At 43.2% G+C, this 20,220-nt stretch overlaps 1 protein-coding gene across 2 annotated transcripts in view; it reads left to right on the top strand.

Annotated features, from left to right (window-relative positions):
- TET1 (tet methylcytosine dioxygenase 1) overlaps positions 1–20,220 on the top strand; it is a 79,482-nt gene that overhangs the window by 43,515 nt on the left and 15,747 nt on the right. For both annotated transcript variants that reach the window (XM_081189543.1, XM_081189542.1), the window contains 3 exons: positions 8,098–10,702; positions 12,313–12,403; positions 14,432–14,525. In XM_081189543.1, coding sequence (XP_081045669.1) covers positions 8,098–10,702; positions 12,313–12,403; positions 14,432–14,525 — 2,790 coding nt within the window. The remainder of the gene's footprint in view (positions 1–8,097; positions 10,703–12,312; positions 12,404–14,431; positions 14,526–20,220) is intronic.

Raw genomic sequence — 20,220 nt, 5'->3', positions numbered from 1 at the left:
AGAAGCCGCGCGCCCTTTAAAAGGGCTGCGCGGCTTCTCCGGGATTTCCTGGGAGGTGGGGGGATTCCCCCACCTCCCGCAAAACCGGCAGAAGCCGCGCGCCCTTTAAAAGGGCTGCGCGGCTTCTCCTGGCTTTCCTGGGAGGTGGGGGGATTCCCCCACCCCCCGCAAAACCGGCAGAAGCCGCGCACACTTTAAAAGGGCTGCACGGCTTCTCCTGGCTTTCCTGGGAGGTGGGGGGATTCCCTCACCTCTCGCAAAAGCCCGCAGAAGCCGCGCAATCCCTTTAAAGAGACCGCGGCTTCTCCTGGCTTTTCTGGGAGGTGGGAGAAGGGACTGATGCCTCCAGTCAGTCCCTTCTCCCTCCTGTTGAAAAGCCCGCAAGAGCGCACGGAGCTTGTGTGCGGCTCTTGGGGGCTTTTCCCGCCTGCCTCCCCCCTGCATTCGCTCCATAGGACGCACACACATTTTCCCTTGCTTTTTAGGAGGGAAAAAGTGCGTCCTATGGTGCGAAAAATATGGTATTTGTTTTTGTAGCAAGACCTGAATGATTAGGCCTAATTTAATTAAAAATTCTTTTGCAAAGGATCGTCATTCTGTTATTTGCTGTTCTTAACATTTTACTGATTACTGCGAAACAGCATCCTTTGTGGATCTGAGGTTATCCTAGGCGTTGCTGATGTGGTACCCTCCAGGTATTGCTGGATTACAACTCCCATCAGCTTCACCCAACATGGCCGGTAGTCGGAGATTATCTTCTCATGTATGTGTAAATGGCTAAGGAATAGGAAGCAGAGAGGGAAGGATGCAGTAGGTAGAAGGATCAATATTGTGACCCATGCTTTTTTTAAGTTGTTTGTAAATGTACTTGAGTTAGGGGGCAAGCAGTGAGGTAGCCAAGTTTGCGTCTGATACCAAACTGGCAGAAGTTTTCATAATGCATTCCTAGTGTAAGGCAAACTAAATATGCTTTGGTACATAAAGGGTATATTTGGGTAAATGAACCCTTGCTGGAGGTGTATGTGACCAGATCTACCACTAGTTTCCTCTACAAAGCTTCTAGTTCCCTCTGGGTAAAAGTTCTGACTACTATTAATGGTTTTCTGATGTGCCTGAAGCTGCTGGGCAGCCCACTCAACAGCCTTTTTCCATAAAGGAAAAAGCTGGAAGCAGAGCAGTCAATGAGTGGCATTGTGTCTTCATGTTTGTTTAGCAGGGTACAAATAGGTATAGCTTTGAGACCATCTGGCATTCTGCTTTCCCTGAGCAGTGCATTGGTAATACCAGCTAATAAGGAACACAGCATTGCCCTGTTGGCTTTCATCTGTTAGGATGGGCATGGATCCAAATTGTGTTTTGTAGCTCATGGGCCCACTCCAATGTATGCCCTCTGCATCTGTAAATGAGACTAATTGAAACTGATCCAAATAAAACAAGCAAGACTGAGTTTTGGAGTCCCAGGCTGAACCAAATGCAAGTGACTTGTTCTTGCCAAATAGATGGGGAAACCCATCCCAACTGTCATAGATGGCTTAATTTCTGTAAGGTGAAATCCTGGATTCACAGGCCCTCTCATAATTCTGAGCTGGTTAGCAGGATGGCATTGCACTGGTAAGAGACAAGGAAGATTTCAGTATAGCCTTCAAAATGCCATTTTGCAAATAAAACCAAATAACAGATTTGGCTGAAATATCCCCTTTTGTTTCTGGGTTTCAAGGCGAGGAGATATGCAGTAATAAAAAAAAGGAAAATGATTCCTGCATGCCACTGGCCACATTTACACATAATGATAAGCCAAGGTTCTTGGTTTATCTTTAACAAACGATACTTTGCACAAGCAGAGTGCCTGTGTACTGTGTACAGAGTTGTGTACTTTTTGCTCCTTTCTTTGAATGAGCAGGTAAACAAACCAGGAAGGGCATAACATCACATTATAACTGAATCTGGAATTGTGGTTTGTTTTTCCCTAGCAATACACAGTTTATAAACCAATGACAAACCTTGCTTTAAGGCTTGTTAGAGAGAGACAAACAATCATAGGTTCAGATAATGGTATCCCTTTTGTGGTTTTTGCCATCTCTTGTGAAGGGATCATCAAAGTGGGAGTTATCAGGTTGTGTGTACTGTGTGGTTTGTTAAGCCAAGGCTGTTGACTATTGGTACCCACAAACATTGCCAATGTGTTGTAGTCCAATTTGTTGTCTGATAGCTTGGTCAGGCCATTGGAAAGTTAACCATAAGGATCTCTTGAGAGTTCTAGAATCCAATTGGCTTCATACCTCTTGAGGGGCAGGTCAGCCTTGCCTACGATTCTGACCAAGATTTTTGGGAGAGGGACTTGGTTTTCAGCAGGTAATTAATTGTATGATAGCTCTAGAATTTACAGATCCCTTGCTTTTCTTCTGTACCTGCAATTCTAGACAGACACTTTCTGAATATGCACCTTGCAGCATCTGGATAACTGTATGTCCTGATACCTGATACCGAGACCTGGCTGTATGACTGGTAGGGTTTGGCCAGAATCCAATACAGTGTTAGCTCAGGTTCCATACGCTTCAGATTAGACTCCCCTAACCCAGAAATATTACCTTGGGTTAAGAACTTTGCTTCAGGATGAGAACAGAAATCGTGCTCTGGCGGTGCGGCGGCAGCAGGAGGCCCCATTAGCTAAAGTGGTGCTTCAGGTTAAGAACAGTTTCAGGTTAAGAACGGACCTCCAGAATGAATTAAGTACTTAACTCGAGGTACCACTGTAATGGATAACTGACCATTCATTTGCTGCTCCCCCTGTGCATTAACAAAAGCTATAAATTGTTGGTATAATATTGCTTGGTAACTTTCATTTCATTTGTTTGTTTATTAAATTACGTACCACCTTTCATCCGAGGATTGTGGGGTGGTTTACAATATAAATATACTTAACAATCCACTGAAGCTCTCTCCCAGCAGGAGACTAGTTGCCTCTTTATCATTTGGACTCTTCAGTTTGATCAAGATTGTCTTAGTTGTTGTTTTTAGAAAAGTATTACTTTGTTGAGTTTTCATAATGGTTGGCACCAAGAACAGTAAGCAGACGTCCCCTCTCTCTATTTGCAGATAACAAAATAATTGCAATTACCCTCCCAGTCTCTGGTTGTGCACTTCTTGGGGTGGGAGGGGGTTCACTTAAAGTTTGTTTAGAGAGAAAGAGGGATCTGATAAAACAATACTGTTTTCTGTTTGAGCCTATCCCGTTTAAATAAGGTCTAGAGTAGCATAGAGCAACATGGTGCCCTCCAGATGTTGTTGAACTAACTCTCATCAGCCCCAGCTAGTGTGGCCAAGAGTCAGGAATGTTGAGAGTCCAACAACATCTAGAGAGAACACCATGTTGGATACCCCTGGTCTGCAGTGGGAAGAATGGAGGGACAAAGATTCAAATATGATAGTTTGAGGAAGCATAGAATGAACAGCGTGTTTTGAGTTTAAGAAAAAGGACATTTTAGCTTTAATCTTGAAACAAATGTAATGTGTTGGCCAGAAGTCACAAGCACTCTCCTGCTCCCACCCTAACAGAGCCATAACTGGGACAGATAAGATAGGGCAGGAATAGCCCAGGAACACTCAGGACTGAGGTTGTTGCTGTTATTTATTAGACTTGCCAGTTGGTTGTTACCCAGACGTCTCCAAGTGACTTACAACACATTTAAAACATACAGTACACCATAAAAACAGAACAAAGCTACTCCCATGATAGCTGCAGGAGACTTTGGCATTCAAGTTGAACTTAAATGACTATTTCAAACAGTACTAATACCTTTCATGCTGTGTACCATGTGTGAGACAGGTAGTGGAAACAATGCTTTGTGGATGGTTGAACTCGGTTGCCTGCTTTTCAGTTAAGATTTGTGGGGTAGCACCCTTTGAGCTTTGCCACGCTGGAGCTATTTCACATGTCATTCTTGTTTCCTATCAGAGCAGAGAGGAGCAGTGGTTCCTCCATGGGACCCAGAGGAGCTTCACATATTACCTGAGCAGTATACATCACACTAAAGGGGGGCAGAGGCCAAGAGGAGCCTGCGCTTTCTTTGACAAGTAGCTTGCATTCCCCCTCTGCCAATTCCTGGCACCTTGAGCATATTTGAAAGAAAGGCACTTTTTGCATGCAAAATGTACCAGAGTCATAAACTACACATTTTAAAAAGAAGGCTGCAATCCTTTTTCTTACGGCGCTGCCACTGCTGATTTGTGCAGAATGGAACTGTATTGCAGCGACTCGTAGCTATAGTGAGAATGTCGCTTCAGATGAAGTCTAGACTGCGCATGAGCATGTGGCCAATTTGAATGAAGTTTGGGTCAAAGAGGAGAACTTTCTTCAATCTACCCTTTCGTGCTTTGATACCCCTGGTTCAAATTCACTTGTAACCGTTGCTTGAATAGCTTGCTTTGGACTTAACGCACCTCTTGAGACCCAGCCCGCTCCATTTTTGGATGCAGAGAAGTAGGAGATAAGCTCAGCTTGTTGCAAAACATAACATGTTTTTTTCTTGGCTTGATTTCCCTTCCATCTTTTTTAGGGTACTCTGATGTGCTGGGACTTTCTGCAGGTGAACCTGCAGATTAGCATCTGTTTCAGTTTGATATAGAAGTTGAGGTGCAGGGGGAGTGGGTGATTGACAAGGAGCAGACTTGAATAGTTTTATACGCAACACTGTTTTGCAAACTGGCTGCATTTGACTTTACAGCTGTTTTAATACATAGCAAGACTTTCCGCCTGCCCGCCTCTGTACTGGAGGCAGCTTTTCTTTGTTCATTCTGCCTCCCTGTACTTGTATCTGGCCTGCAAGGAGTTAACTCCAGCTCAGTGAGTGCTGGGCTCCTGGCTGCTGTTACGCTACAGTGGAGGACCAGCCCAGACACTGGCTGCTGGTGTTGCTGGGGGGAACGGAATCAGTGACGGCAGTAGTCGGCAGTAGTCGCAGCATCAGCCGGCTGTTTGTGCACATCACCAGCCAGCGGCTGAGGGGAAATAAAACTGAAAGCCCTTGGATGCAACAGTGTTGCTTGAAAGAAGCACCAGCACCCATGGACCAGGTTGGCATCCTGGCAGCAGGCAAGCTGAACTGGGTTCATACCCTTTTGACCTTCTCCCACTTTGAGTCGGATGGAGTGATGAAGTAGCAGGGAGCAATGCAGAGTTGGCCTTGGAGCCTAAAACAGTGAGTTTGGGTTGGGAAGAGGTTGGCTGTGGGGGGGGGCATAAAGGGTATTCCTGGAGCTCGTTGCTTTTCAGGCACAATCTTCAGGGAAGCTGATTCTTTGTTTCTACAGCAACAGTGCAGGCTGGAGCAAGTGTTGAAACTGCTGCCTTACTTCAGCTTTCGGGCTCAGTTTCATCCTGTTCCTGGGTCAAAGCTAGAGATTACATACAAAAATGAATAAAAATTGTGGGTGGGGGATCTGTAGTACAGAACTTCTGCCTTTTCAGGAAACACTTTTAAGGAATGCGAACCTTCAGGAATATCACCACTGAAAGCTTTACAGCACTTGAAAACATAGCATTGTTGGTCCTAGACAACTGTCCCCATCAGTAAGTCTGTCTTCTATGCTCCTGCTGCATAAATAGTGTTTATGTGTTGCAACTTAGGTAGCTGCCCTATACCTGATTGGACCATTGGTTCATCTAACTCAGCATTGTTCTGTACACTAACAGACAGTGGCTTTCCAGGGTTTCAGGCAGGTATTTCTCCCAGCCTCATCTGGTGATGCTGGAGGTTTAATGTGGGATCTTTTGCATGCACATCTCTGCCACTGAGCTTTGGCCTTTGCCCTTTGTGTGCCACATTTCCATACTATCATTCTTATCACCCTGATAATATCCCATTCATAGAAAGCACCCCCAGCTAAGCACTATGTCACCTGCACAGCAGCAAACCAGTGTCCCCCAAATTTTAACTACTTTACTTCTTCAATTTTTCTTTCTGTACACTTAAAGAGCCTGGGACAAAAAGGAATTGATTGATTTTTGCCACTGGTGTGCTTATTTGTCCTAGCTAATGTTAACATATTGGGATAAAAGAATGTTCCGTGGGGTTTTTCAAACAAAACTGATTTGGGGAAACAGGCCTACCCAGATATTTCACCCTTGGTTAGGGGCATTTTACTACTCCAAGATAAATTGGAATGTAGGTTGTGGTATGAAAACCATTTATGTTAATTTTTTTAATGGGTGAAGGTAAATCTCTGTGTGACTCAGTATACTGGTGTTTTACCTCTTCACGTTTTATATAGCAGAAGTCAACCCCCTTCCCTTCCCTTTGCAAATAATGCAGTTCCATACCTGTGACAATATGCAGTGTGGTCCCAAAGTTGATTTTGTCTTTGTTGCAAGTCTGAAATCCAGACTTCTCTTTCCATCTTCAGAAAAAAGCACTAAACCTTCAGAATGTACAGTGGTACCTCGCAAGACGAACGCCTCGCAAGACGGAAAACCCGCTAGACGAAAGGGTTTTCCGTTTTGGAGGCGCTTCGCAAGACGAATTTCCCTATGGGCTTGCTTCGCAAGACGACAGCCCATAGGGAAATATCCGGGACAGCGGGGAAGCGCAGCGCGTCTTCCCCACTGTCCTCGGACCTCCTCCGAAGCCGGGCAGTGGGGCGGGAACGCCTCCTCCCGCCGCCGCCGGGCTTCGGAACGATGCTGTCCGGCTTCGGAACGATGCTCCGAAGCCGGGCGGCGGGGAGGGAACACCTGCCCCCGCCGCCCGGCTTCGGAGCATCGTTCCGAAGCCGGGCGGCGGGGAGGGAACACCTTCTGAAGGCGGGTGGGGGGGGCGAAAGTCTTTGTTCCCCCCTGCCTGCCTTTCCGGGAGAGCGGAGAAACACAGCGCGTTTCTCCGCTGTCCCGGAGGGCTTTTGAAGGCAGGTGGGGGGGAGCAAAGACTTTCGCCCCCCGCCCGCCTTCAGAAGAGGTCCAGGACCTCTTCTGAAGGCTGGCGGGGGGCAAAAGTCTTTGTCCCCCCTGCCTGCCTTCCCAGGGGCTTTTAAATCGCCCCGGACAGCGGAGAAGTCCTCCGCTGTCCCGGGGCGATTTTAAAATGCCGCCCGCCAGCATTTTAAGATCGCCCGGACAGCGGAGAAGTCCTCCGCTGTTCCGGGGTTTTTTAAAATGCTGGGGGTGGGAAGAAAAGCCCTTGTCCCCCCCCCCAGCCTTCAGAAGAGGTCCGGGGACAGACTGTCCCCGGACCTGGTCTGAAGGTGGTTTCCCTAGGAATGCATTAATTGATTTTCAATGCATTCCTATGGGAAACCGTGGATCGCAAGACGAAAAACTCACAAGACGAAGAGACTTGCGGAACGAATTAATTTCGTCTTGCGAGGCACCACTGTACAGTATTAGCTGACCTGTCCAATTAAAAGGACTCTGGTTGATAATCTTTGTTTCCAGTAAAATTTCTACCCCATTACATATGGCTGATGAAGAATTTACAATAGTGTAATAAAACTTTAAAATGGCAAAAGGCAGATTATTGTACATTATAGACCAATGTGGATGAGTTTGGACTCCAATATTCATAATAAGATGTTTGGTAAAGGCAATATTCTGATGTTTGAATAGCTCTCAAATGTAGAATTGATAAGGTGGAATATTCCTCAACATACCTTGTAGTCCACCTCTTCCCTTTTCCTGATAATATGTACACACTGTTTCCTCAGTCACAGACCACTGAACCAATCCCAAGACACACATTCAGTTAGGCAAAAGTTAGGCTTCAGGGTGCAAGTGTTACCTACAGTTACTGTATACTCTCTCTATATTGGAAAAAACCAAAACTTTATATAACATGCTCCTAAACTTTTTTTCTCTCGCACACAATTTTTATTTCAGTGGAAATCACTGAATTAGTACCTCCACCCTTGAAAAACAATCTTAATCTTCTTTATTTGGAAGCAAGCACCTTCCTTTGGGCTGCATTCTCACACTACCACTGCTACAGTGTTGCATTGCTGATGTTTAAATACTTTTGCCCATAAAAAGGTTAATTAGGGTAGTTCCGATGCATCTGTATATTCAGGATTAACAGCATTGGCTAAAACTATTTTTGTGTTGTTTTTCAGGGAGACTTAGAAAACAAACCAGTCAATGGCTGCAGACCAGAGCTCATGGACTGTGTTGCCCACGGCCATGGCGAAAAACCCAAGGTGAAACCAAGCCATTTGCTGCCTTGGGAAAATGTACAGGCAGATGAAAAGGGAAGTATGACTGGCTTAGAAACGGAGAAGTGGGCACAGAATGAGAAGCCATCGCTTAGCGTCCATGTGAACGGTGACCTCTGTAGAGCTAGAGCAAGGAATGAGAACTCGAAACATTTTGAAAAGGATCCAAAAGCTGTCCATTCTTCCAACGTGTTAGATGACCCCAAAAAGTTGCTTGCACAAACTGTTAGAAATGGCATTAAAAGCATTCCTTATTCACCAGCAGAATGTGACTTGTTGCTGAAAAAAACAGGTGCTGATCCAGCAAACAGCTGCCCAGAAAGCAACTTGGATGCCTCTTTGGGTTGCGCTGCTCAGCTGAACAATATCAGCACTTTGACAACTGGAACATGTGGTGCTCTTCCAGAAAAGGATCGCGTTCTAGCACAGCAGACAGAAAACTCTAATGCCATTCAGGAATCTGAGAACTCACTTTTACAAACTATTTCACTTTTAGATCTTCAGGACAAGCCATCTTGCACTCCCGTGCATGACAAAGATGGCTGCCTTGATGATGGTGCTTCAAATGGTGCTCCAAGCAAAGATTTGCAACCTGAAGATTTGTCACTTCAGTCAACTTTTTTATCTCTGATTAAAAACCGAAATTTAACTGTAGAACAGGTTGTAGCTATTGAGGCATTGACACGCTTGTCGGAAGTCCCTCCAGGAGCTGCCTTACCAGCTAAACCAGAAAGAGTTCAGTGCACAGAAGTGCAAAGTTCACATTCATTTAACAATTACAAAAAGGATAATTCATGTTTCTTGACATCATCTGCATTGAAAGTAATCAAAGGAAGTTGTCCACAGAAGGACCAGCAGCTCTTTCCTCATGCTCCTTCGCAGAGAAGAACCCTTCCTAAAAGTCCCTTGACGTCATCTGCATTGATAGCAATCAAAGGGGCTTGTCCACAGAAAGACCAGCAGCTCTTTTCTCATGGTGCTTCACAGAGAAGAATCTTTCCTAAGAGTTTGCTTTACAATGGTCAAGGTGCTATTTCTGAATTCCCCAGTAAAACCACTGGTCCGTCTAGCTTATTGCGTAGGCTACATTTCTCCCCACGAGATACCAAGTCTTTATCTGCGTTAGTGTCTGGTGGAACTTCAGGTCATACTACCAAGAAACACCCTCTTTATCATAAAGCTGCCATTGGGCCATGCTCCAAAATCTCAAGTGTTGTCAAACAGCGGAGGAGCAGAGTAGACATGCTTGGAAAGTGGGAGGGGAAGGCTGTCCATGGCTCAAATTCAAAAAGTAATTCTGTATTTAGGGGAAATATTCATAGCCAGGATGAGGAAGAGGTAGCCACCCAATTAACTCAACTTGCAGCAATAATTGAATCAAGCAAAGCAAGCCCAGATCAGAAGACATCGCTTCTCAGTCGAATACCACCCGATATGCAACCAAAACATAAACAGGACCAGTGCCTATTGCAGAAGAAACAATCTGTATTTGTAAGGAACAATTATAGTCCATTGTTAGTCAAGCAAAGGCAACCAACACGGAAAAATGAAAAACCAGTACCGAGGGCGAAAAGATTAAAAAAGAAGCCTCAAGTAATGCCTGACCAACAAAATCAGCTACAGCAAGATTGCCATCTTAGTGAATTACAGGACATACCGAAAAAGCCTTCTAAACTACGCAAGGTTGGTCGTAACGCGTCACAGGATTCGAAACTAACTGCTTTGGGGAAAAGATCTTCTAAAGCCAAAGTACAGAAGGCATGGAATCGGAATACTTTGTCATCACAACAAAAAGCAGCTGCATTATTTCTTCCCAAAACTCAAATAATATACCACAGGCCTTTGCCTGCTTCAACACAAGACAAAGTGAAAGACAAGTTGTTTGGCTTTGAAATGGTGCCTGAGCACATAAAAACTATGGGCTCCAATGAGGCACGGGGCACCAATCCTCCAGGCGCTGCCCCAGATGCTCTGCACCATAGTGGCCTGCTCTCCAATAGTCTTCTGACTGTCCCTCACTTCGAAGCAAAATCCTGTTTGAACCAAGGAAGTGAAAATGTACAGATGTTTACAGAAAAAGACAAGAATTCTCAGGTACAGCAAACAATGAACATGGCTCAGATGCATCCTTTGCCTCAGATCTTTGGTCAAAGAGCAGATGAAATGTGCAAGGAAAACCAAGCAAAACTTGAATGCGGTGCTGTGGAACAACAAATGGGCCAGAAATTGCAAACCATGTCCATTAACTGTAGCTTAGCCTCCCCAGGGGAAACCTTGCAGGCTCTCAGGAAAGCAGAGTGTGCAAGTGAAGTTACAGTTCCAACATCAAGAAGCTTGGAGACTGAGAACACACAGAGAACAGGGATCTTAGGGTGTTCTCCAACAAAGAATACACTCAGTAGTTTTCTTGAATCGCCTATGAAGTTCTTGGACACCCCTACAAAGAACCTAATCGATACACCTACAAAGAAAGGACAGACTGATTTTCCAAGCTGTGATTGTGTTGGTAAGTGTAACTTGGTTCATTTTGCATGGAGTTCTGAAAGTTTTCTCACCGAGGATTCCTTTAGAATTTTTATCTTGCAAATGTTGCCTCTTGCCTGCTCTGATGAAGTGAGTGTCCAAGTCTCCACCACATAAGTGAAAAGATGACTCTATATCACTCCATATACTAATCAAGTAACTGCTTGATTACCTGAATTTACCAAGAATTTCCAGTTACCTAAAGAATTGGTGTTATCAGTTGAAAATACTTCTTCAGCCTTCACTTCAGGGAATTGCTGGCTTCCTGTTTCTCTGCAACAATCAGGGAGGAAAATGGTTTTGTTGGTTTGTTGATAATTAGGGAATAACAACCTTTATAAATAATACAGGGGGATATCTTTATCACTGCTCTCTTTGGTTGTCTCATTGAATTCCAATGTGTCCTTGGTAAAAGCAGTATGTTATTTACTGTATTTCTCCGTCTATAAGACGCCCTCATGTATAAGACCCCCCCCCCGTATTTTTGGGGAGTCAATTTTAGGAAATTGAGGGGAGATGGCCCAAAGTTGTTGAACCTCTCCCCCCACGCAGCTGCGGTCAGGAAACACTCCCTAGATCACGGGTGTCAAACACAAGGCCCGTGGGCCGAATCCGGCCCACCAGACCTCGTCATGTGGCCCGTGTAGCCGCCGCCGGCCGCCTGCCTTCACCTTTTATTCTTGCTTTTTTTTTTGACACGAGAAAGCCGCCTCTTCAGCGCATGCGCGGCAGCCTACAAGCCAGAGAACGTCTGCCCTCTAGCGGCGCCGGCCGTTCTACACAGGAAGCCTCCACTTTAAAAAGTGGACACATAGTCCTACAGATACAACCGGCCCTTTGAGGGTGACCAAACTGCTGATGCGGCCCCCGATGAATTTGAGTTTGACACCCCTGCCCTAGATCATTTCCCGCATGCAGTGGCATTGGGGGAAGTTGCACTCCCGCCAGCCATCCAGTTGGGAGCGCAACCTCCCCCGATGCCGCCGTGCGCAGTAAACAACCCAGGGACTGCCCGCTGTGCGCCACGGCATTGGGGGAATTTGTGTTCCTGTGCAGATGGCTGGCGGCGCATAGCTCCCCCCCCCCCCGTAGGCAGGAAACACCCTCCAGATCGCTCCCCTCTCGCTGCAGCATCGGGGGAAGCCGCGCTCCCGCCAACGAGCTGGCTGGCGGTGCAGCACTCCCCCCCCCACCTCCATTATCCATGTATTGGACAACCCCAGTTTCTTGATGTGTATATATGCATTTGGCTCCTGTTCTTCAGTATCTGAAAGGGAATGAAGTATTATATTAATGATAAACCAGTTAACAATAATAAACTTGAATCTAGTTCAAAATGTGAACATTTTCAAAAGATTACACAGCATTTCTGTTTTGATAAAGGCTCCATTGTTAATCCCATCAATATTCCTCAGCCTTCTCAGACTTGGAGATCCACCAAGTCTTTTAACTCCAGCCTGGAGTGTATGACATGCCTAATAAATATTTTACTGTATATGTTTATCTTTCTCCTCTTTAAAAAAACACCACAACTGTATGTGTGTACTCGGTACATGAAATAATTTTAACAGCTATTTTTAATTATTTCTGTAGAGCAAATTATAGAGAAGGATGAAGGGCCATATTATACACACCTTGGAACGGGACCAAGTGTTGCTGCAGTCAGGGAAATAATGGAAGACAGGTGAGAAAATACATATCAGTGAGTAAAGGTTGAATAAATATAGGCACAGCGCTATAACCCCCCCAAAAAATAAATCAAATATATATGATGATAGTATAAGTGGTTTATAACTTATTTTTTTTCTTGCGGTACTTACCTAAGGCCTCCCTGCCTGATTATACTAGGTCGGAACTACAATATCTGTATTTGAGCTATAGTAACTAGAATGCTGCTGCTTTTTGAGTGCTGACTCTGTCTTCAGGAAAGGGGTTGAGACTCTCATAAGACAGTTGGTGTTAGGAGTTGGACAGGAAGTGGGTATGTGACATGGTGTGCTGAGGTCTGGAAGAGTCATCTCTTCTGTGTTGGTTTCTTAGGACTGTATCCAAGGCAGATGGTCAGTCACAGGAGGTAAATAAAGGACAACGTGGCCAATTGTAGTACTGGGCTGGAAGCCAGCTAGAGCTTGAGGGAAGTTCAGATACCATCTTGACAAAGGAGAGAGACCAAATGATTTCCTGAACAAGAGTTGCAAGGTGCATGCTTTCCTTTTCAGAGCCAAGTCACATTGGCAGTTGCTTATCATCAGCTACAATCCAGAGTTCTCATTTAGGTGTGCCTAAGGAATTGGGTATGCCTATCAGGACTTCTGATTGCTTTCTTTGAATAAGTTTCTTTGAAGTACAGCATCCCATGCTGCATCATGATATGCTTTCCACATACTCCAGATACTGAGGTCACCTTAACATACTTACACATTTAGTATGGCCCAAGCTTTCATGGACACCATGTCAGATGAATCTAGTACTATAGTGCTAGGGTGGATTGCATCATCATGCTATTCCAGACATTCTGAATGCTGCTTGCCAGACGGAATGACACTCTCCTTCCCCCCGGCATGCTGTTCTGGGGATTTTCCTGAGCCCATTTCAGGGGGCATATGGGAAGAGGAGGGAAGCCGCATTGCACAAGCAGAAGTCATTGCACAGAACTTCTGGTGAGAGGGCACATGACGTAGGTTAATCCCATTCTTATTTTGTTGGAGTTCTCCATGTGGTTAGGTTGAAGATCTGGTGTGTTTGTAAAGTGTAGATGTTTTACTTTGGGCTCCCACATTTAGTAATTTTTTTGGTTGGATTAACAGAATGTATTAAATTGGCTGGAAAGGTGCCACAATTACTTGGAAAGCAGATCTTAAATGTTTAAAAGGGCATTTTTCATTCAGTTGCAAATGGGGAAGAAACATTCTTTTTCTTGGTGTCTCTCTCTCTGGAGGGAATGCCTCTTTTTAAAGGTTCCTGCTATAACATTTATTTGATAAAACCATTGTTATATTAATGTGCAAACATATGCAGATTTAATTGGTTGAATTACAGTTCATATGATCAGCTAAGATAATTTATGACAGCCCTGGTTTTTAGTAGCAGTTATTGGTTGGGATAGAAAGAACTGGGATTAAGAGGACAAGATAGGAATGGTTCTCTAAAGTACTATAGTCAAAGTAGTGTATGCTAGCAATGAAAAGTGGTTTTTTATTTCAGTGGCACAGAAGGGGTAGTAATAATAATAATTTTATTATTTATACCCTGCCTATCTGGCTGGGTTTTCCCCACCACTCTGGGCGACTCCCAGCAGAATAGTAAAAACATGAAACATTAAAAACTTCCCTAAACAGGGCAGTTTTCAAACGTCTTCTAAAAGTCAGATAGTAGTTTATTTCCTTGACATCTGAAGGGAGGGTGTTCCACAGGGAAGGCACCACTACCAAGAAGACCGTCTGCCTGGTTCCCTGTAACTTTGCTTCTTACAGTGAGGGAACCAGCAGAAGACCCTTGGAGGAGGACCTCAGTGTCTGGGCTGAGCGATGGGGGTGGAGACGCTCCTTCAGGTATACTGGGTCCATTCCTAAGGACTGAGGAAGGGGTTAATAGCTGCCTTCCCCAAGTGGTGGTGGGCATAAGCTTGGAAGGGGCCTGTTGCTTCTCTACTTGTTAACGGAATTAATTACTAGGACATTTCATAATCCTTACTAGTTTTTCCTTTCTACAGATATGGAGCAAAAGGAAGTGCTGTAAGAATTGAGGTAGTTGTGTATACAGGCAGAGAAGGAAAAAGCTCCCAAGGGTGTCCAATTGCCAAGTGGGTAAGTTTTTGTTTTATTGTAATATATCTTTATTTGTATTCTTGAAATTCATTTTTTTATTGCAGCTATGGTGCTTAAGGCCCATGAAGTGCTTTTTTCTTAGTGATCAAAGCGCTATTTATTTATACATTAAAATAATTTTGTTACCTCCTTTGAATCAAAAAGGTTGCACAATGTGACCAATGATCAAATCTAAGCCAGTCAACCAAGAATGAATGAATGAATTGAATTAAAAATCAGCAGCAGTAAACAAAACAAAAACCAGCAGGAAAAAGCTTACGAGCTGCTTAGTAGAACATCCAAAGACAGAAATTACTATTGGGACTGAAGTTTTGCTTGGGTTTTTAGCCTTATCCAATCCCACACTGAGAACTTCTATTGCCTCCCTAGACAATGCAGGGTGGCATGGGTATTATCAGCATACTGGTGTCACTGCACACCGAACCTCTGGATTTAATCTTGGTAAGTTTTACAGCTGTTCTATGACAGGGCAGTATTACTGTCACGATACAAACAAGAGGCCTGAGGCTGAAGGTGATTGGTTTGCCAAAGGCCAAATGGGTAAGTTCATGACTGAGCTGGGATATGAGCTGTAGACTTCTCAGATCACAGCTTATGTTACTAACCACTATGTTACACCAGCCACCTGTAAGCCACACCTTGTTCACACAGGCATATTGGGTTTATTTTAATAGTTAGTCCAGTTTTTATTAAATGGCTTTGTTCTGAAGATTATGGATATCATCAAATTAATCCCTAGGATGGGTTGTAGCATCTACTATACCAGCTTGGGGTCCTAAACTATGGTATTATGCTGCCTTCCTCACAGTGTATGTGTGGGTGCTAGGTACTGTCTTTGTGTGTGAACTCTGCATTTTAAAACAATGCAAGAACCAGGTGTTCCAGTTTGCTATGTGCCTTAAATCTGGCGTCTGATTTTGAACATGGAATATCAATTTGTTATTCCTTACTAATAAACCATTTAACGTGACAGCTGTTGGAATGAGTCATTCTGCAGTGCTTTTTTGCCCTTGTTTGTACCTGAACTGATAATGAAGCATTCTAAAGTAAATGCCACTGCTCCCATTATCTTATCCCTGCTCACATGCAGGTATTTACACCATTCAAATAAAATTAATTTCTGAGTAAACTAACCCGTTTCTCTTCTTGGAAAATTAAGAGCAAATTAAGGTTTGTTCGGTGTCAGTTTATTATATAACTATGCACATAGGTTAAGATCTATTTTGCTCTGAGCTTTGTATTGTGGTTTCAGTATTGAAAGTGAATGCCTGTGTTGATTCTCTTCCATTTTAACTCAGCGGCATTACCTAAGCTGCGCAGTTAGGATAGCACAATGAAATAGCTTATTTGGAGCAGAGTTGTCTGTGGACTGGTAAACTCTATGCCACTTTCTGTGTTAGTAGGAAAACTTATGTCATTCACAGAGATTCACTGGCTTAAGTGTGGGCTTCAAATTTGTGCTAAGAACTAATTTAAGGTGAAACAATAATGGCAATTTGTTGTGCTATGTTCTTATAGAACCAACACTGGAGAACCAACACTGGCCATTGTGCTCAATATAAGGGTAGACAACACTGAAGAAAACTAAATTTTAAAGAATTTTTCCTGCATTTTTAAAAATGTTTAAAGTATTTATATATGAATGAATTACTAAGTTTCCAAGCTGTGTACATAAAAATTAAAAAGCATACAATGGACAAGATGGATTGAAACAATTGTATTCTGTTATTATAGACTGTGGTCATCTATAACGCCAAACTTAATATTTGATATTTATATAGTTTATATTTTTGCTGAATTGGTGTTAAATATGTGCTCTTTGTGGGGTTTCCCTTGAGATTAGTTTGGAAGTTGCAGCTAGTGCAGAATGCTGTTCCTCGGTTATTGTGTGGAATACCTGGATAGGCATGTGTTACATTGTGCTGAGGAAACCGCGCTGGCTGCCCATCAGGTACTGGGCCATGCTGAAGGTCTTGTTGTTAACATATAAATAAACAGCTCAGACCAGGATACCTGAAAGACTGCCTGCCCTTGTATATAGGCCTGTAGGATCAATCAGATAATCTGAGGAAATTCTTGTAGTACTGTACCCTACAGAATGTCATAGGGTCATGATATGAAAATGAGCATCTTCTGTTATTGCCCTGCATTAAGAAATACCCTTTGCTGTAAGTGAAGCAGCAACCATAAGTTGTTTCAGATGTTTTGTGAAGTCAGATATTTTTGCCCAGGCTTTCCCTGACCCATAAGAATCTCATCCTGCTTTTGGGGTTGTATCCAACAAAGTCATCCATGATGCTTTTATACTACTGCTTTATTTTTGTTGTAATTATATTGTTTTTATGCTGTACACCAGTTAAAGAATTGTAAAAGTATTAAGTGGCATATATCTATATATCGGGAGGGATGCGGGTGGCACTGTGGGTTAAACCATAGAGCCTAGGGCTTGCCGATCAGAAGGTTGGTGGTTCAAATCCCCATGACAGGGTGAGCTCCCATTGCTCGGTCCCTGCTCCTGCCAACATAACAGTTCGAAAGCACAAAGTGCAAGTAGATAAATAGGTACCGCTCCGACGGCAATTTAACCAGGGTTTCTGTGCATTGCTCTGGTTTGCCAGAAGCGGCTTAGTCATGCTGGCCACATGACCCAGAAGCTGTATGCCGGCTCCCTTGGCCAGTAAAGCGAGATGAGTGCTGCACCCCAGAGTCGTCCTCAACTAGACCCAACAGTCAGGGGTTCCTTTACCTTTATACATCGGGAGTGAGAGAGAGAAGAAATTATAATGATTTAGGATGTATTTACACTATTGGGGACATTTCTCCCCAACTTTTAAGCACTTATATTGATTTTGTAATTAAAAACAATGCAAATCATTTGAAAAAAATCAGATATCCTTGCACCTAGATAATTTCAAGGTTGCCAGGAAGCAGTATATTTCAGCCATCAAATGCCTGGGTGAATATGCAGGCTTTTAAATTCCTTCTGAATGTTAATAATGAGGAAGGGAGATGTACCTCACCAGGGAAAGCATTCCATAAATGAGGAACTACCAAGATGGCGGGCACCACCAACAGGGCCTCCCCCACTGACTGTAAGACTTGAGATAGATGATATTGGAGGAGGTGCTCATTTAGGTACTTGGGTCCCAAGCTATAAAAGACAGAAATGAAAAGTCTCAAGAATAGATAACATTAGTGAGAATGGGGAATAGTGTAATATATACAGTTTGGAAATTATCTGTAATTATCTGCTAAAGCAGCAAGATGAACCTCAGTAGTCTGTATTTGACCATCTTCTAAAAGCTTCACCCTGTTTTTCTGTCATGTGACTTTGAGCTGTTCCTATAGTTTGTCTCCAATTTCAAATTCCCTTAGAATTGTAGAGTTGGGAGGGACCCTAAGGGTCATCTAGTGCAACCCCTGCAATGCAGGAATCTCAACTAAAGCATTCATGGCAGATGACCTATCTCTGCTTAAACACCTCCAATGAAGGAAAGTCCACCACCTTCCGAAGGAGTCTGTTCCACTGTCGAAATTTTAAATTATAAAATTTAACGCTGTAAAGAAAGTGTGGAAGATCAGTGTTTTTATTCAATAGACCCTTGTTCAATAGAACCACAAGGTCCTTTCTGCAGTCTATATCTGACTGGTCTCTTAAATGTCATCTTGGTGTGATAAGGATTATAATGCATTGAAGAAGCTACAGGGTACAATTAAGAGAGAAAACAAAGCTGCAGTTAGGATCTTTTTAAAAAGCTGAAGTGCTCAGCACTTTCCTGCATTCTAGACGGTGGTCTCATTTTCACATCCTTTAAACCGTAGTTAAACTAAACTATGGTTTCAAGAGTAACAGGCAGGATGCGGCTGCACCTTACTGAAACCATGGGCATTTTGCTTGTTTTCCACCCCTGTTGGGAGCTAAGCTTGTTTGGAGGAAATGAATCACAAGCTCAAGTTCAGAGGTAACACTTAGCCAGACCATGGCGACCTAGCTCCTGGCAGCAATAACAGCAGGATAGAAGAGACATGTATGCTTCATGTTCACCTTAAAATCACAGTTTAGTGTAATTGTGGTTTAAAGTGTTGTGCATATCAGGCCAGCAGAGACTTGACTTTGCATATCTACACTGTGCCATTTCATTTAGAGCTTACTGTTCTTACCTGTGTTATATTTTCATGTCACAATCTTTCAGTAGTGATTGGACCAGACATCCAGAAAATTTAAATCCATGGTTGTATCTTTGGTGATGGAAGAATAATAGGTTAGAGATCTTGCTACATGAAGGTTTGAGCAATGTGTCAGAGTTCAAATAAATTGCCACAATTTACATTCTTCCCCTGGGGCTGGTTAATGCATACCTCAATTCCTATTTAGTTTTTGCCGCATTGTTGCTTTTTATACTGGCGGATGACACACTTGGTGTATTTGCACATAATGCTAAGCCATGATTTGTTTCTCCCAACCTTGGTTTGCTTCCTCTTGCCTTGTCCCTTTGAGTATCTGGGTTGGGGTGCCAAGCATTCCATGGTTGTGTGCAAGCATAATGCTAAAACCAGACATGATTTTTAAGCCAATAACAAGCCACAGCTTCATATTGTGGTTTGCTGGCCGAAAGCAAACCATGGTTAGACTGCTGGGCTGAGTCCAGATATTCAAACAAACCGTGGCTTAATGTTTTGTGCGAACCAGGCTGTTATAAACTGATATGTTTTCAAGTGTTTTATTGACTGGAGTCTTTTCTGGGTTCCATTTGTCTTGCACACATTGTAAGCCACTGCTCTGCAGTCTTTCTTAGATTTGCTGTCTGTCACTGCAGGCAGATGGAATCTTGTCTGCAGGATGTTCCATTTTGGAATTAACTGCCCTAATCTATACTGCCGTAGAGAGAAGCTATTTTACCTTATGTCTGGATTCCACATTAGTGCAATTCATTCTATCATTTATATGTGTGTGAACCCATGCACGTTCATATTAGTTAGTTGGCTGATGTTGAAGGGACAGTCTACATCAAGTAATATATATTCACAGAGAACTTATTCCTTATTCCAGAGCTCCTGCCAAGGGTTGAGACAGTTGCTTCAGCAATCTAAAAGAGATATTTCAAGTAAGTAGAACCCAAGCAGTTAAAACTGCTGCAGGAAGTATGCTTGCCCATGGCATTAACTTTTATAAGTGCATTCTAGACATTGGGGTATGTGGTTTTGTAAAAACGGATATTTTTAATAATTTATTTAAGGAATAGTCTTTTACATATACAAGTCAATAACATTGGAAGATTTAAGTATCTCTAGAATATTTGATCATGCAAGATCCTAAAAGTACTCCTGCATAATGACTGCTGATTATATGCCATTATGAAACACCAACATAGTGGGAAGGTATTTCAAGTTTGAAGTATGTTGAAATGCCATCTATTACCTGCTCATTTCATATTCAGGAGTCCCCCAGTGTGTAGGAAAAGTGGAAAAGGAGAACATCCTTGAGATAAATTCAGCCTACAGCAGGTTCTCTAGCATGTAATTTAGCAGAAAAGCAGACAATCTAAAAGGCCAATTAAAAATGCAGAAGTAGCACATGGTTCAGTGCTTCCTGTACTGTACCATTTCAAACTTTAGTTGAGGGGGAGATCGTATACTTTCATGATCCTCTGCATTTGATGTTTTTAATAATGAG

Source organism: Podarcis bocagei, assembly GCF_964188305.1.
Source record: "Podarcis bocagei genome assembly, chromosome: 4".
Classification (NCBI taxonomy): domain Eukaryota; kingdom Metazoa; phylum Chordata; class Lepidosauria; order Squamata; family Lacertidae; genus Podarcis; species Podarcis bocagei.
This window is presented reverse-complemented; position numbering and strand designations above follow the sequence as displayed.